The 17,530-nt window shown below is 43.9% G+C and overlaps 3 protein-coding genes across 3 annotated transcripts; 1 reads left to right on the forward strand and 2 right to left on the reverse strand.

Annotated features, from left to right (window-relative positions):
• Positions 1 to 2,532: 2,532 nt before the first annotated feature.
• On the reverse strand, positions 2,533 to 5,510 carry LOC112269852. The gene is made up of 4 exons (XM_024457213.1): positions 5,483 to 5,510; positions 4,259 to 4,597; positions 3,135 to 3,242; positions 2,533 to 2,666 (listed from the first exon to the last, which is right to left on the reverse strand). The coding sequence occupies exons 1-4, from the start codon at positions 5,508 to 5,510 to the stop codon at positions 2,590 to 2,592; spliced, it is 552 nt and encodes a 183-aa protein (XP_024312981.1). The 3' UTR covers positions 2,533 to 2,589.
• Positions 5,511 to 6,609: 1,099 nt separating this feature from the next.
• Positions 6,610 to 9,454, forward strand: LOC100840498 (protein translation factor SUI1 homolog). The gene is made up of 5 exons (XM_003562949.3): positions 6,610 to 6,920; positions 8,501 to 8,576; positions 8,668 to 8,879; positions 8,984 to 9,037; positions 9,135 to 9,454. The coding sequence occupies exons 2-5, from the start codon at positions 8,540 to 8,542 to the stop codon at positions 9,177 to 9,179; spliced, it is 348 nt and encodes a 115-aa protein (XP_003562997.1). The 5' UTR covers positions 6,610 to 6,920; positions 8,501 to 8,539; the 3' UTR covers positions 9,180 to 9,454.
• Positions 9,455 to 11,646: 2,192 nt separating this feature from the next.
• Positions 11,647 to 13,945, reverse strand: LOC100840798 (probable xyloglucan endotransglucosylase/hydrolase protein 8). Its single transcript, XM_003562950.4, has 4 exons — positions 13,414 to 13,945; positions 13,151 to 13,251; positions 12,855 to 13,057; positions 11,647 to 12,327 (listed from the first exon to the last, which is right to left on the reverse strand). Exons 1-4 carry the CDS (start codon positions 13,610 to 13,612, stop codon positions 11,907 to 11,909), a joined length of 924 nt encoding a protein of 307 aa, XP_003562998.1. The 5' UTR covers positions 13,613 to 13,945; the 3' UTR covers positions 11,647 to 11,906.
• Positions 13,946 to 17,530: the final 3,585 nt, after the last annotated feature.

Genomic DNA, 17,530 nt, shown 5'->3' on the forward strand with positions numbered 1-17,530 from the left:
CAGCCCAGGTTTGGTGTATATTTTCAGACCTTTTATCTATTATCTGTCTAATCAAGTTAAAGTCACCACCCACTAGAATGGGCACAGGGCAGTCAGCACATAAGTTAGTCAGATCATCTATAAAAGACTGCTTTAACTCATCATAAGCTGGGCCATAAACAGCCACAAATCTCCAAGCAAAATTATCAATTTTATTTTGAAAATCACAAGAAACATAGAAGGAGCTAGTGCTCCACTTTTGTACTGAGAAGGAAGTGCCACTCAAAATTACCAAAATTGACTAGAGTCTCCAAAAACATAGGACTAAAGTCCTGCTTTTTGGTTTCAGACAGTGCAATGATAGCAGGATGATGAGCTCTTTACTTTTTTCACCTTTGAGGGTTCATTCAACCCCCTAACATTCCAGATAATGAATTGCATCATCAGAGTTAGTAAATAAATTTTTGGCTCTATAGCTTCTATCTTTCCTCCTTTTGTAAGAGACATGTATAACCTCATCCTGCTCAAGGTCATTATCATGGTCACTTACAGGGGAATCATAGTTGAAGTTATCAGTTACCAGGTCATGTTCCTCATGTTCTAAAATATCTTCTAAAGTAACATCCAGGTCAACAGGCAGGAAGATATCAGGGTGGTCCTCAGCCAACTGAGATAATCTTGCATTTTCTAATTGTTTCAGATGATCAATTGTTTTATTAACTAAAACAGGTGTGGGCCCTAAACAAACATTAACATCATGTGCTTTAAGAGATAAAGAATCATTGCAAGTAGCAGCAAAAGAGTGTTTAAAAGTATTACCTTTGTTCAATGGTACCTCCAGGTTTTTTTGAGCAATAATTTCTTGAGCCCTGCGGGGGTGGGGAAAGATTCTGAGTCAGAGATCAGATGAGTTTCATTGCCAGCAGAGTTAGCTGGAGCAGCAGCAGAGGGGATCTCAGCAGCAGCATTGTTGGAATTTTCTGCAGTAGTGGTTTCAGAATTCTCAGCCATAGACCAAGACTTCAGCACTGAAGTCATTTCCTCAGTGTGTTCTTCATCATCATATGAATCAATCAAGCCAGCATCAGCTAGGACCTGTAAACTGTTTAAATTTGCAGCATTGTTGGTTTTGGGCAGGGAGCTGCTAGATGGCTGTTCCTTTTCAGCAAGTGTATCCTTAGATTTCTTTCCATCTTTCCTGGATTTCTCCAAATCTTGTATCTCATCATCCATGATGTTATCATCATCCATGTCATCCCCTTCATTATCTTTGTCTTTCAGTCCCATTATACTGTCAATGTCTACTCCATCCCACTCAACAGTGAACTGCAGCAGGTAGAATTTCTTCCTCATGACCACCATTCGGTCAGGTGGGATTTTTAGAGGGTTTCTTACAGCAATCTTCACCCTAACTGTTTCATAAAGAGATTTAAAAACCTCTGCCCAGTCAATGTCAATGAGCAGTCCAAAACTCTTGGATATTTGAGCAATAACACCCGAGGACACCCATTTTGGAGGAATGCCTCTAATCTGCAACCACACCTCTTAAGTTCACCCACATCAGGCAAATCTCCATCCCAAATAAGGATTTTAATTGTCACACTTTCCTGATCAACTCCCTCTTGTAAATTGATAGATGGTAGTCCCATCAGATCTTCAACTTTCTTGTGTGGGGGAAATCTGACAAGAAAACTCTTCTTCTCTATCTGTCTGACTTGCCATTTTCAAGTATCATCCCAAGTTGCAGCCAATTTAACCTGCAGTTCCTGCACTGTAATGCTACCATGGGTTATAGCAATGATTAGCTCGGTTCGCGCGCTTCGCTACGCCGTTGACAAACTAAAACAATCAGGCAACCATTTTCTCATACGCAATCACACAGAAACAAATTGCTACGTTTTGCAGATGCTTTTTCATACGCTTCTATCTCTACATAACCGTGCATATTTTTACCTTTATTCCAAACATAATATTCTTTGAATATTAATCATCAAAAGTGCAATCATTGATGACTCACCATCAATTATAATTATTTACAGGAAAAGCAATCAATTTGGTAACATGCCTGCTCTCATTGATTTTTTATGTTGGTCAAAATAGAAATTCCAATGCTTTCCAACTTGACCAAGATTACATTATTCTGGTATTCTGTACCACTGAATGTTATATGTTCTGAATCATCAAATCGAAAACACAAAACAACCATATGAAGCAACATTTTCCACATGAATGTATATTTTTCTAATAAGATGTATCAAGAGTACAACGTCCGAAAGAAATTCAAAAAAAGATAAAATCTGGAAGAAGTCAAAACAAAATGCATGAACTTCAACTTAAGAATTCGACAGACAAGTTTTTTAACAGTACGCCATCCAGAAGAAGTCGAAACAAAATGTATAACTTGAACTCACACATATATAGATAAAACAAACATCTGAAAAAATTCAAAACAAATGCATGGACTTGAACTCAACGCATATATAAATAATACAAAAGGATATGCATTTTGCTAATAACATCACAGCACGTTTATCCAACCAAGATCTGCTCCGCATCCAGGTATAAGCAAACAAGATTTTCCCTTAACGGGGCCCTTCGGGAAGCAGTAGCCTATACCATACCGGCCGCCACCAATCCTTGCCGCAGCGGCCATTGATGTACAGGGTCAGCCCGTTTATCCCGCATACCTATAAGATTGCCACTTCCAGGTACATCAGCCACGCACAACTAAATTCTTAAAAAAAATTCTACAGGTAACAGCATGCCCACAAGTCCAATTAACAACCCACTAGAATATACTGCAGAAGTAATCAACTTGATAGAATCGGTGCAAAATACAAAACTACATAAATACAATTCTTATTCTTGAACACATCATTATCCAAAAATTCTCGTCCTAACATCGATAACCAAAAGTATCAACTTTTCAACTTCTCTTGATTATTTGTACGCTTGCAAGTCTGTTCATGCTCCTCTCCTCTCCTTCCGGGAAACGAAACTTCACAAGTCCACATTGAGCAATATGAGATACCGGTAGACACTCTTGCATGCAGTATCTCTAATTAATATGCATGTATCTCTAACTATTATGCAGTACACTTTAATAGAATTATACATGAAGTTCATATTCAAAGGATCATTAGAAGTTCACAAACCTTGTGCTTTCTTGTTGACAGCTACCAGTGTCGTAGCAATGTTAAGCAGCCCTTCAATAGCAGCATACTGGAGAACATGCATGGTGGAGAGCATATATAACTCAACATCTGAAGGTAACAAATTTAAGAAGAATAACTAAAACTGAAAAAGAACTCCCGTCAAGAAATAGAACTGCAGTAGAACTGAAAATGAAGCAGCTTGTCATGTTGCAATTAACAGCAATGGAGTGGATTGATAAGAAACTCCAACTAAGTTTAGAGAGTGCGATGAGCTGATAAGGATGTCACAGTCCCAATTTTCATAAAAAAACTGATTTAACAAGAGCACACGGCGCATCCTGAAGCGTTGCCGGATGTCACAGTCCCAATTTTCATAAAAAACTGATTTAACAAGGGCACACGGCGTATTACACAGATTAAACTCATCCTGAAGCGTTGCCAGCACCAAAAATCCATCTCTATAAAGAAAAAAAGATTCAACACTAAAACTAACAACATCAGATTCTACATCCTCAGGAAATTATCATGAGCATTTTAATAGCATTTTTTTTATATTACAATAATGCTAGACTCTTAGTTTTAAATAGCGCGCTATAGCATTGCTAGAGGGACGCTATAGCGTTTGGAGAGGGCTAACCTAAGAAAAACGTTATTAGCTCCGCTAATCACGCTATAGCGTTATATTTTGGGATCGTTAGCGCGCTAAGCTGTCCCTGCGATAATTATTTTTGGGGCTTTTTCACAGGTGTGCCTTAAATTCCATCGCATCTCAAGCAATGTCTCAGCTCATTGTAGTTTTTCTAGATTTTGAAAAAAAGTATCAGATTAAATGTTGCTATTGTCCCAATATATGCACTGTTGGCATTATTAGGGTTAGGTACCATCATGCTGGCATTACAAATGGTGTTTTAAGTGTCAAGGAGTGTTTCTAAGTGTCAAGGAGTTCCTACTGATGCGAAGAAGAAGATATTTTTGTCATATGATGCCTCATTTATTGATATTCTTTATGTTTTTTTAAAATCCGCTAAATGTCTTGGCCCCGCTGGCGCCGCTATAGCACGTGTAGCTTATCTGTCAGAGAACTGTGTATTCTGTCTGAAGGAGAAGGGAGAGATCACACGCACCTACGGCAGAACTACCGCAACCAACAAACGGCAAAATCCGCCGCCGCAGCAAACGGGCAGCCGACGGAGACCACCACCACAGGCAAAGCAAAACCTCCGCAACCAGTGGACGACAGAACCCGTAGCACCGATTCACAACGCCGGGGATGGCCTTCGTTTTGCCTTTTAAATACGCTGAGAAAGAAGCTCCGAGAATGCCGGTAACCGCCTTAACAGAGCCAGCACACAGCTGCTCTCGAAGGCTCCAAGCAGCCAGCGCATCAAGCCAACAGACGTGTCGTCTTGCATGCAGCCGTCCAAACCGGCAACAATCCTCCACGCAATGACGCAAGGAACTATCTCTGACAATGGACCAACAACAAACGCAAGCCCACAGTCAGCGGCGTCCAGCGCATGCACCCTGCTACCTCTTTGACAACAGCCCGTCTAAATAAAAGGAAGCCAGCCAAGCCTCGGTGGAGCGCTGAGAGGCCGGACAATCAACCGGATTTAGGATTTGGATGTTATACCACAGTCGTTGATGTTAAGCCACCTAGTAGAAGCCTGTGTTCATCAATGTTGACATGGAGAAAACCTAGGCCACCATTTGCACTGCCCTGTTCCCTGGTTTTGATGCTACGATCAAAAGAGCATTTGGAACAACGTCGGTGCGGTGAGAACAAAAAGAATCCTCACTCAACACCGACGCGCAGGTAGGTTCAACGTGCCTACTCCCGACAGAGAGTCACCACCGGAAGGCTGGCCTCGTCATTCCTCCTGATGGCCCGCCCGCACGGGGTTCCGCGTGCAGCAGTGTTTTGCTTCCGCGGCGCAACCAAACGCAGAAACGACATGAGACGGCGACGTGCCCCCGCCGCGCCACTGTCGGCGCTAGTTGCCGCCGTGCGTGGCCGGCCGCGTTCGCCCAACGCTAACCCCCGCCGCGGGGTCCTCGACGCAAAATGGGGAACCCGATGCGTGGGCTACGCGCGGCACGTGAATGCGTTTATGCGTGCCTCTTTCCTGGCTAGCTGGGAGGCTGGCCGGCCGTGGGGGACGTCACGAATCTCGTATCGTATCCCTGCGTCGACGGACGACGGCTCTCCTCGTGGGGCCCGCCCGCGTAGAGATTGGTTCCCGATTCGCGAGAAAACGGATGGCATTTGCTGTGCTGCTGGATTAAATTAACTCCTAATCTCAGATAGCATATCGGAAGACCGCGTCTGCACTGCGTTGTGAACTGACATTTGCGTTTGCGCAGGACGCCGGTCATGCGTGTCTCGGCTTTCTCTGCGACTCTCCGTGTTGTACTTGTCGTAGCGTGCTGGAATTAAACGCGACGACAATTCTCTTCACACCGCGACGAAAAAACACAAACTTGATTCTTTTTTTTCTCTATATGTGAAAATTACAGATTTGTCTGTCAAAAAAATTACATGCTTGATTTATTTTATAAAAATAGTTTAGATACACGCAACATTTCGTCACTCATATGAGCGGAGGGAGTACAGATTTAATTACGTGGCAATTCTTTTAGCTTGTCAAAATCCCCATTTACAGTCAAGTTACATTTTGGACAAACAAAAAATAGACAATTACAAGTCCTAAAGTACACATGGAAATGAACTACAAAAGAAGATCGTCACGCGTAAGAGCCTTGAACTCAAGTTGCCACGACGACAAGGCTTGCCGTCCACGCGTCTTCCAGAACTCAGTCTCGCCGCCTTTTGCAAAACATGCCACCGATGAAGCTTCGCATAGACTCTCAGCGGAGAGGCCGCAACATCGGAAGAGAAGATCCCTCCAAGAAAGAAGGGAGGGGACCGGAGCCAAAACGCTTGTTATGTTTGGACAATAGTATGGACCACATTCACCATTGTAAAAGAGAAAGAACAAAACTAACCTTTTGTATTGCTAAAGGAAATAATCTATGTATGGAATGCAGATTAATTTTTTATTAAGCTCCATCCCCTCCCCAGCGTTGCTAGTTTTATATTTTGCGTTTTTTCTGTAAAAAAAATTGCATTTACTTAAGAGTAAAATGCACTCACGATCACTGAACTTGGTTTCGATTCTCAATTTAGTCATTGTATTTCGAAAGTTACGGTTTGTAAACTTGACGAAATATTTCACATACAGTCACCGGTACTGTATTTTGTACGCACAGATCCGTAGCATGTGCCAACTCAGATCGTATTTTTGCATTTTGCCTCTGAAAAATAATTCATGAGGACGAGAGGGAACGTAAGTTTCGATTTTCAAAATACAGTCACTAAATTAAGAATAGAAATAAAGTTCAGCGACTGTGAATGCATTTTACTTAACTCTTTATTGTCAATAGCAAGCAGCAATGCCGCAGTCTGTTTTATAACAGAGGTGTTTTCCCCGTGCTCCAATTCCTACCTTGGGCACAGAAACACAAACAAAGTGGCTGCCACAAAATAGCCCGAACTGAGCATCGCATGACGGTGGAGAAAAGAGGGGAGAGGAGAGGAAAGGGGAGGCAAGGAACCGAGAAGCATCCTCCTCCGCCCGTCTATAAATTCTCCTCCTTTCCTCCTCTTTATATAGGAGGCATCAAAGCAAAGAAGAGGGAGAACACCAAGGGCTACCAGCGCCTCTCCGCGATCCAAATCCTACCGAGAAAGTTCTTGGTTGATCTCCTCTTCGACCACCTCCGAGGGTATGCCCCCCTTTACCCCGTCGATTCTTGATCTGTATGGTTGTCGTTCTGCAGCAGAATCCTCTTTTAGTCAGAGGATCTGTACTGATTGATCTTGATTTGCGGTCCTGGTCCAGGGATTTAGGGTTGAGCCGTGTAGGTGTTCTCGGATCTTGTTGTTTTTTTATATCCCTTGATATGTGTTCGTACATACAATCGTCCAGGAAATTCTAGGAGAATGGTTATTGCCTGTAATCTAAAAAAATAAGGAGGTTTGGTCATGTTTTCTCTCTTCCGTAGTAACATCCAACGGTGATAAAAATTTTACTATTTTGGTCAGCAGAATTAAGAGCCGATATGTAGTCATTCCTTTTTTAAGAATTCTACCTTATTTCTGTATTTTCCTATTGTCAGTAGTATTTGCTAAACAATAAATTATATGCGGAAAGATCCAACCCTGATGCTACTTATTGTGTGAACCTAAGTTGAGATCATCGCATAAAAAACACTAATTTAATAATATGAGCTTCATATAGGTCTTTTCATTTTGTAGAAAAAGAAAGTTATTTTCTTGTTATTTTTTGCAAGGAAATAAATTTGCCAATACTAGCGGTGCAAGTGATTGTATATATCAAGATAACATTGGTTATTGTTAGTGTCGTATGTTGTCATCTTGGCTATGATTTTTGGGCCTTAATTCTGGATTTCTGGTATTGTTGCCTCTCGGTTTGATTATTTAATCTTTGTTAATCTTGACTCTACAATAATAAGTACTCCGTACGTCTTATCATTTCATAGAGAAGGGGAATTTTTGTAATATGTATATGTTAATATAACACTGATCATTGTTTGTGTCGTAAGTATGTTGTCATCAGTTTGGGTGTGATCGGACTATTCTGGTAGAGGTATCTCTCCATTTGACGGGTTAATCTTCACAATAAGTACTATGGTTGAGGCAAAATATTTACTCAGTAGTCACCATTCATGGGATGGAGTAGAAGTCATGGATCTTGGCCCCATGTTCACTTTATTCTTACAATCATGTGAATCTTGCTAGATTTGCATTGCTTCTTGGTTTCCCCTAATTTTCCAGCACTTCATACTGTTGACAACATCTTATTCCTGCAACCAACAACCTTTCTTTAATCCTAGGAATATGCTGCATTAATCCTAAAAGGTGGTTACTTCGTTAATTAATTGAAACGAATAGGTTGCTAGAAAACAATTATGTAGTATATAGGCGGTGCATAATTTAGATGATGGGAATGACCATGAAGGTTTCGAGTTGGCCATGTATATGGTATAGTTGTATTTTCTACACATTTCTGTATTTCCTCTGACAATACATGGAACGAAGGTGTGAGTGCCTGAGTGGACTAGTGAAACCATATTACATTTACCAATTGTGTTGATGTGTTTCTCCTTAGCATGCACCTTTTGCTCATTTGGTTGTTCTGTACTTAACAAGGTTCTCTATATCTGTACAATCTGATGATTCATTTCCTTCTATGACTGCTTGATTATTGAAACGGGAACTTATAAAGCTGCATTTCACCTCTGTATACTGCACGTTTTAATGATTCACTTCTTGCTTTGTACAGTTCTTGGTGTAGCTTTTGCCACTCTCACCAGGAGTTTTCATGTCTGATCTTGACATTCAGATCCCAACTGCCTTCGGTATGCCTGTAGTTTTTATTTGTTCTTCTCATTGAAATTACTTGCAGTGCGTGGAATATGTGTAACTGATTTGTTTTGCTGCTACGCACAGATCCCTTTGCTGAGGCGAATGCTGGGGAAGCCGGTGCAGCCGCAGGATCAAAGGACTACGTTCATGTACGCATCCAGCAGCGTAATGGCCGCAAGAGTCTGACCACAGTACAGGGTTTGAAGAAGGAATTCAGCTACAGTAAGATCCTCAAAGATCTTAAGAAAGAGTTTTGCTGCAATGGTACTGTTGTCCAGGACCCAGAGCTTGGACAGGTGTGTTGAAACGACCAAACTTGTGTTCTCTGATCATATCATTTGTTTGCATAATTTTTAAAGCTAGTTATCTTGATTAATGCTGTATGTTTTCCTTCCTTTAGGTCATTCAACTTCAGGGTGATCAGAGGAAGAACGTCTCCAATTTCCTTGTCCAGGTAAAGCTTCATGTTTTCGCAGGTCACGCTCAGTTACATCGCTGTTCGGAAACATGGATGTAGATGTCTTAACTTTGGCTTCCTCTGTTTCCCTCAGGCCGGCATTGTGAAAAAGGAACACATCAAGATTCATGGTTTCTGAGCAACTGCCAGCTCCATATCATCAAAAATCTGCATGCAAACGCAGCTATATATCTGGGGTGGAGTATATTTCTGCTGTGTGCTAGCACTAGCAGGCGTTTGCGCTTGCACGTTCCAGTCTAGGACACAAACCTAGCATAGCCCACCTCTCTGCGTGTATGCTTGCTACCGTTGTGAAGCTTGTAAAAGGAACCATCGTGAGATGGATCGTTTCTCTCTCTCGTCAAGGTTGAATAATAATAGATGCTTTTTAAAGCGGGATATCTTTTCGTATCATCCATTTTTGCGACGTTCATTGTTGTGCTTCGATTCGGTTTTGGCATGACTTGTTATGTTTCCTGAGCGGCCCCAATGCCGATGTTGGGTTGCTCAGTACAAGTCACTGCTAGTGATCTCCTAGGCAGGATTAAAATAATGATCAAATTTCTTGTTCGCCGTATCACTTCGCAGTTTAGGAGGCCAAGCTCGGTTTGCTGCCACCTAGTAGCCTCTTTGTGACTAAAAAACATTGCCTTCGTGACATGCGCTAATTATTGGAGGTCCAGTTGCCCTAACAATGTTTTTTTCAGATAGCAGCCATTGAATATACAGTAGCCCCGTTATGGCAATTTATGCTTGCCGCAGAAACAAGCTTAACTCGAAACTGTGAATACAGTACTACAGTACTACTCCACTGTTATTGGGTACGGTTTTGCTTTATTGGTAGCCAACTGATATTTATACTTCGAACTGTGTTGGTACAGTTTCAGAAGTATCAATTTCCTGTTAGGCACAGTACATGAAGATTTGCGGCACTGAATTAATTATCACTGATCTTCTCACCAAGTGGTCAGAAGTAGTGTTCTTGTTGTTATCGTCCTGCTAGCAGGCGCAAAGCGTTGCCGCCGTCCACTGAACATGGCTGCACGTGTTTCTTGCCCCGATACACGGCGAGATCGATTAGGTTAAGACGCAACGCACCCACGTAATGTAGCCGTTAAGTTTATCAGCAGATTTTGTTAATCCGATGGAACATCTCAATGTACGGTCTGATGACCGCCGAATTTTTTGCACCATTGGCCCCACCAACGGAAATTCCAGAAATGATCCCTCCCAAACGAAATGCCAAAAATGATCTGACGAAAAGCACAGAAGTCACCACGTCACACATTGTGCCAATGGTATTAGTGGAAAGTGTTTAAATCCAATTGCATTGAAGGAAGGGTCTTAAGTCCAATTGCATCGGCGGAAGGCATTTGCATGGGCACTTAAGGGCAAACGGGTCTGCACGATATTTCTACTTTTCATTTTCTTCTTATACTTATTTGTTCTAATATTTGTAAATTTATTTGAATATCCAAATGAACTCCCATCTTTATGAAATTTTGAAGGTAAGTTTAGAATGGTGTTACCCACATGTAGTAAAATTTTCGATTATTTTGGAGCAATTTTGAATTAAACAAGATTTGAACTCAAATAAATCCCAGAATTTCAAAATTTTATAAATATCGGAGTTAGTTTGGATCTTCAAATAAATTTTAAAAATATCAGAACGAGTAAGTATAAGAAGAAAACGAAAAAGAAAATCAATCGGGTGGGCACGGCTGCCCTAAAGTGCTATGCATAGGCCTTCCGCCAATGCAATTGGATCTAAGGCCCTTCCTCCATCACAATTGGAGTTAAGCACTTTTCTCGAAGTGCTACGTGGCATCTTCCGACCCTCCTGTCAGGCCATTTTGATATTTCATTGGCCAGGGGACCAATTGAGCTTTCTATCCATGACCGCGAGAGTTGTCTGCGGACCTACGCACGCTGAATTGTCAAGCTTTTAACCGAACATCCATGGTAGAAAAAACGGAACCGTCTATTAACAAAAAAAATAGTACGGTATACTAACTTTTTATTTAGTCATCATTTTATTGTCCGTTAAACCTCCATCCAAGTTTTCACATACTAGTAAATGTGAAAACGGTAATTTCATTCCAAGAACACCGCGAATGCCGACCTTCACCGTCTTGTCCTGCAATCGATCGAATCAATCTGCACCGCCCGATTCTGTCTGCCCTCCGCTGCCACTTTTTTGCCGTTGAAATGTAGCCGCGTCCTTTCTGGGTTGTCCTCTCATTTACTCCTTTGCCGATCAGTTTCACGTGCAGATGCTCGCTAGCTAATAGCCTTTCACTTTATCTCTTTTATTTTCTGAGGATGATGAGATACTCGTGTTCGCCAAATTTCCCCGGCAGAACCGCTGCGCCAACGAAAGAAGCATCTCCACACGTCGTCGGTTTTCCAGGAAGCGCCGGCCAGGCCAGGCCATCCAGATCTGTGGCAGGAGCCATTATTTTTCCCTGACAAGCGTGTCTAACGAGATGAGATCTCGACGTGCGTTTCGTTTCGCCCATGCCCCCCCGCTTCTGCCTGACATGCCAGCATGTCTGTTCTCGTTTCTCAGAATTTTTGTCTGAACTATTTCGCACAATGTCAATCCGTATACGCAGCCAAAATATATATTTTTTGCTTGCTACCCATGCTCGTGTATACGAACTCTAGTGTTCGCGAAACAAATCGCCCATCCTGCCATCCACCCCACACTCCCACAGTGTTCTGGAACGCAAATTTCAGAAATAATAATCCACCCACCAATCAAATCTCTGATAGTTACACCGCTAGACAGACCCCCAAAAAAAGAATACGGAAGGGGACGGACGATCCTGGCCGCACATCACCCTGGGAGGACCCGACGCACGAATCACGAGGCGGTCGTCCTGAGCGCGCACTCCTCAGGCACGGTGGGGAACCTCTTGCGGTCGTCGCAGTAATCGTAGATGACGAGGTTCCTGGCCACCCAGCCGGAGTCCTGCCGCTGGCCGTCGTCGAGCGCCCACGCCGGCGGCTGGTCCCACCAGCTGTCGCCGGTCTTGGCCGCGCACGCCGGCGTCGCCGCCCCCGCCGCCGCGCCCCAGGCGCAGGCGTCGGCGGTGAAGTCGCTGTAGGAGGAGACGAATGGGCCCTTGGTCCAGTCCGTCTTCTCCAGGCCGCCACGCGTGGCCCAGTCGTCGGCGTTCCAGATGCTGGAGAAGACGTACATGGGCTTGGCGATCGGGAAGAACTTGTTGTTGGGCTTGTCCGAGTTCCGGTACTCCCTGATCGGCACCTTATCCACGAAAAATCTGCCAACCCCCAAATAAAGAACTTTTTTGTCAGGACTAATCAGGATTACTTTACTCTTGCGGCAATGAATGCAGTGGCAACTTGGCAAGCGCAAACGAATCTCGATCCCAGTGTACTGTACAGAAGCGCTAGTCTAGTCAGCGAACCCATGTGCGTGCGGGCGCGACCACCACTGTTGCCGCAGTTTGGAGTACAAGATCGAGCCGAAAGAAAGCCTCTTGGTTGGTACATATCCGAGAGGGGAGAAAAGATTCGAGCAAAGGCGGTACACCGAAGAACAGTGCACGGCGACACGACTTGTTTGGTCCAAACAAGGCGGTGTACCCAACACGTACTACAACGAAGCCGAGTTTGGCATACTGTCTGCGGGTGGGCCTAGTGGGTATCTATCGGAGCGACCCAATTCAGGGATGGGTGGGTGGATCCATTCAATTCGACTCGTCCCCCAAGATGACGCTGGTGCAATGGCAATCAGAAGCAGCTTAATCGGAAGGAAGGAATTAATGGTGAAAGTGTGCGGGCTTACAGGATCTGCTTGGGGTTCCAGAGGATGGAGTATGTGTGGAACTCGGCGGTGGGGTCGAACCAGAGCGAGTGGCGCATCTCCCGGCCGCCGACGCCGCCCTGGTACACGTTGGTCTGGATGATGTAGGGCTCCCCCGTGCGGTTGCCCAGGAACTCGAAGTCCAGCTCGTCACGCTCCGGCGCCGCGTCCAGGTCCGAGCACATCTGATGATGAATTAAGAGTACCCAATCAGTTAACCAACGCCTCAGTTTTTGTTTAAGCAAAAAAAATCCATGGAGTTCAGCTTCAGCACGTACGTAGTAGGCGGTGACAACGCCGGCGGAGTCGTTGCCGACGAGCTTGAGCTTCATGCTGAACCACCCGAACAAGTACTTCTGCTTCGTCTGGAACCCGACGCCTGAGGAAAGAAAGGAAGAAAGAGACCAAAGAATGGAATTAACAGCTGAAATGAGAGTTAAACAGGACTACACATTTGCAATGTTGTTCCCTAATGCAGGCTCAAGGAGTTGAAGCTTGGTTTGGTTGTACTACTGGAGAACAACAGTGATGTGACTCTTGCCTGTCTTGTTGTCGAGAGAGAGGTACCACGTCTGCCCGTCGGCGGAGGTCTTGACGTGGTCCTCGGCGCCGGTGATCTCGAAGTTGTCCCCGAACGACGGGGCCGCCACCGCGTAGGCGCCCTGCAAGCAGCAAGAAACGGCAATGGCGGCGCACGCCAGGAGAGCGCCGACGCACGGGCGGCGCTTCCACGAGCCCATCGTCGACAAACCCAGAGAGAAAAAAAGGATTGTGTCGATGAGAAGAGGAGAAGGGGCAACGGCAATGGCGACGGCAAAGCCACACACAAACGGGCAGAGGAGCGGAGCGGACGAGTGTGTGCTTAGCTTTGGTCTCGGGCAAAGCACAAAACAAGACGGACCACCGCGTAACAGCTTTTATAAACTAGAGAGCGCTTTGACAGGAGTTGTTTAAGCAGCTGCCGTTCTAAAGTGACGCCGGTGCCTCAACAAGCGTGTAGCCGAGCTGGACTGGAAGAGAAGACAGGATTGTTGCCCTCTGGTTGCGTCCGTAGGGTGAAATCGCACCGTTGCGCGCGGCTCACTCACCTTTCTCGAGAGCCTCTACTACACTCCTCTTTGACTTTATTTTATCTTATCACCGGCGGCTTTTTTTCATTTCAAACAGGATGCTAAGGCGTATACATACACTACTGCTGCGGCGTTAAGGCGCATACATACAGATACAGGGCACTCGCTGCCACGCACGGGCTTGAGATCTGGTTTCTGGCATCTTTTCGAGAGAGATGATGGCCTCCTCTGGTATCGTCAGTGTATCCGTCTGCTGCTCGTGGCTGTCACATGCATGAGCTTATCATGCTCGTTCCGGGAGAGTGGATTGATTGTCATCTGACTAGGAGACCTTGACCCAAGGCAAGGCAGCGTGACTGCCGAGAGCGAAACAGAGTAAAGGCAGGGCACCAGCCAACCAACCTACTCTGTTCTCTACTCTGCATTTCCCGCTAGGCTTGCCAAAGGTTGTTTGCTCTGTTTCCGAGCGACGATGGGGCCATGAAAACCGGACAAGAGATTTGCACTAGTAGTCCAGGAGGTTTAAATGCTAGGCCAGTATGTGTGTGTGTGTGTGTGGCTCGTGGATGTCAAGGTAATCAGACGACCGACAGGATTACAGTGTAGAAAGCAGAGTTGCCGTCTGATCCATCGATGTTTTGATCCCAAGCATGTGTGGCTCGTGTAGCACTGAAACCTACTTCTCGTGGAGGTACGAACACTGTCGTTGAATAGTCGTATAAAGGTTGAGCACGAATCTTATTGAGATGTGACGAGCGGCGTCAAGCAATAGAAAACAGGGTCTTGTAGGGCATGTCGTGAGAGACGGGGTCTTGTAGGGCAGTAGTACTACTAGCTGCGCTAGCTTGGCCGCGTCCAAAACAAACGGGAAGAGGGGCTAGCTAAACCCCGGGTTTCCAGGTTCCTGTCCATGATAAGAGTCCGCGAATATTGGCTGATGCTGGCGTTAATTGTAAGCCAGAACCGCTCCTGGTCGTAGTAGCTGGCATTTAGCGTTAACATCTGACACGGGTTTGTGATCGTGCGCTTGCAGAGAAACGCTGCGGGCCTATGCAACGGAAAACACTCCTGTGGTGTGTGGATGCACTCCTGGAATAATTTTTTAGCTAGGAAGAGCTGCATGACTCAATGATTAGTCCATGGAATAATTTGACTAGAAGTGTGCATTGGATCTGGTCGGTACAGGTTTACTCTTTGTCATCAGAAGTGAAACGGTGACTTATCTCAAACCGTGATCTGATGAAAAAAATAATGATTTATGCTCCTTGAAAGTACTAATCCTGAGTACAAATCAGGCATATTAAATTCAAGCCAAATGCTTTATGAGTTTAGCTCGTGAAAAGGCAACCAGGCATACGAGCATAGCTCACACGGTCACACCAGGGTTTTTTTTTCCGGTTTTGCCATTGATAAGTTGCCCTTTTTAGTTAGAGATCATATGTTAGTCATCGGATCTGAATACAATGATAGTAAATGAGAGAACGTGGATGATCCTCAGATCAACCCCTAAGACATATTTGCATTCGGTCCCTTCTCCTTTTCTCTTCTTGCACAAATTGGTCCCTCTTCTCTTCACATGAGCCATTGTTTCTTGTTTCCTTTACGCTCAGGTCCTCCAGAATATTTCTTCATCTGCAGCTTATCCAAATTAGAAGAATTTGTGCCTTAATGCACTGTTCTGCAAGACATATTAATCATGGTATTAATTTGCTCATTTGGTCGAATATTCTACATATAGCATTCGGTTTTGAGGCAAAATCAACTCTAAATGATGCTAAATGTCAATTAAGTGAGACAAAATTGATGCAAACGTGACCCTGATCAACCATAGCCATCCGATTAAGATTTTCCTATCATTTGTGCTTGTACGAATCTTGCACGAGTCTCAGTGATTGGATTGGATGATTGTTAGCATCGACTTAGAAATAATAATTTTCTCGTCACCTTAGAAATAGCAAAATCTTTTTTAAGGGTGTGGCTATAATCTAAGTTGCCTGATTTTAAGCACAACTCTTAAATCTAAGTTGACAAATCAGAATCATTGGATTAGTATCTAGATCTCATTTTACTCTTCGTTTTTCATCACCTGTCTTGATTCTTAAAGCACAAATCATATTCAACAGTTGAGGAATCAACTTATATCTATCTAAATCAAACAACCTAGATATAGTAAAACCGTTTTTTATATCTCATTCAACTTCCTCAAATATAATTAGAACAGCACTTTACTAAATTCAAGCCAAATGCTTTACCTTTGTTTCTAGCTTAAGCAGTTGTAATCTATTGCACAGCTGTTAGATGAGATGCTTTTTTTCTGTGGGGGAGAATTAAAGAGATGCTTTAGCTCAGTAGTAGTATTTATTTCCTGAATGATTAATGGGATACTTTGGCTGTCTTTAGGTCTTTAAACGACAATGTTGATAAGGTAGATCGAAGGAATAAAGGATGATTTCCTTTACTGCTGCGTTCTGTGAAACGTTTGCCCAGGAAAGATCAAGAGAGACGAGATGGATCCCTAAAAAAAAGGAGAGACGAGATGGAAAAGTTTCAGCGGGACAAAGAAACGAGAAGGTTCCTTGAGAACGTGTGAAACAAAGCTTACACATTGCCACACGGGCTCAGAGTCAATCTATTTTGGGCTAACTTGTTTCTAAAGAGGAGCCCGTTTGTAAGTACGTTCGTTTCTCATTCGAGGTTTCCCGTTCCATTTTCGGCCTACCGGGCGACCGTATACGAGCCCAGGACGTTACAGGCCGAACTTCGTCTCATATATTTATCACGGGCCCTCTTCTGGATTGGTCTTCCGTCGGTACATCTACTTTTGTACCGTAGTGGCCGGAGATTTTCGGTTTCCCTCGCCTCCGGCCGCCCCATTGGCGCTGCGAGGTGGGGGAATTTCGGTTTCTTCTAAGATTATTTAGAAGTTTTGCTTATATCGATTGTTTGGTTTTGATCGGCAACGACATGGCGGAAGGTGCGATGCGGAATAAAGGTACCATGTTTCTTACTCTGTTGTGGTGGTGTCTCAACGGACGTTGCTGTGGAACAAGAGATTTTTAATCCCCATGGATTTAGTGTATCCGATCTTGTGGATCTTGGGTTTGTGTACTCGCAGATCCGTTTACATGTATCTGTTGAGTTTTTGTTAGTGTGTCATGGTGCTTTTGTTGGTTTATGTTTTGTAATTTTGGAATACTTTTCAACGCTCATGGCTTCTCGTCTTTTTGGATTAGCGACTCAAGGGGCTTTTCGAAACCTTTGAAGGTAGTCAAGTTCGTGCAAGGATAATAGTAATGATGTGGCTGCTACAGTTCGATTGCAGTCTTTATGTTGAAGCCTCAGTAGAATTTCATGTTGTAAAATATGAGATCACAGAGAAGATTTCTTTAAGAAATTTCAGTTCTTAATTATAAAAGTTACCTTAGAGTTTCTAGAGTCTATGATCCAAAGCATTGTACTTGTAATGATTCTCTTGTTTGAATAAAGTTACGGGTTATTCTAAAAGAAATCTATCTTTTGTACCGTGCTTTTAATAGGGATGGCACCCGCAACGTATGGGTACGGGTTGAACCTTCTCATACCCTTACT

This window comes from Brachypodium distachyon, chromosome 1 (assembly GCF_000005505.3).
Source record: "Brachypodium distachyon strain Bd21 chromosome 1, Brachypodium_distachyon_v3.0, whole genome shotgun sequence".
Lineage (NCBI taxonomy): Eukaryota > Viridiplantae > Streptophyta > Magnoliopsida > Poales > Poaceae > Brachypodium > Brachypodium distachyon.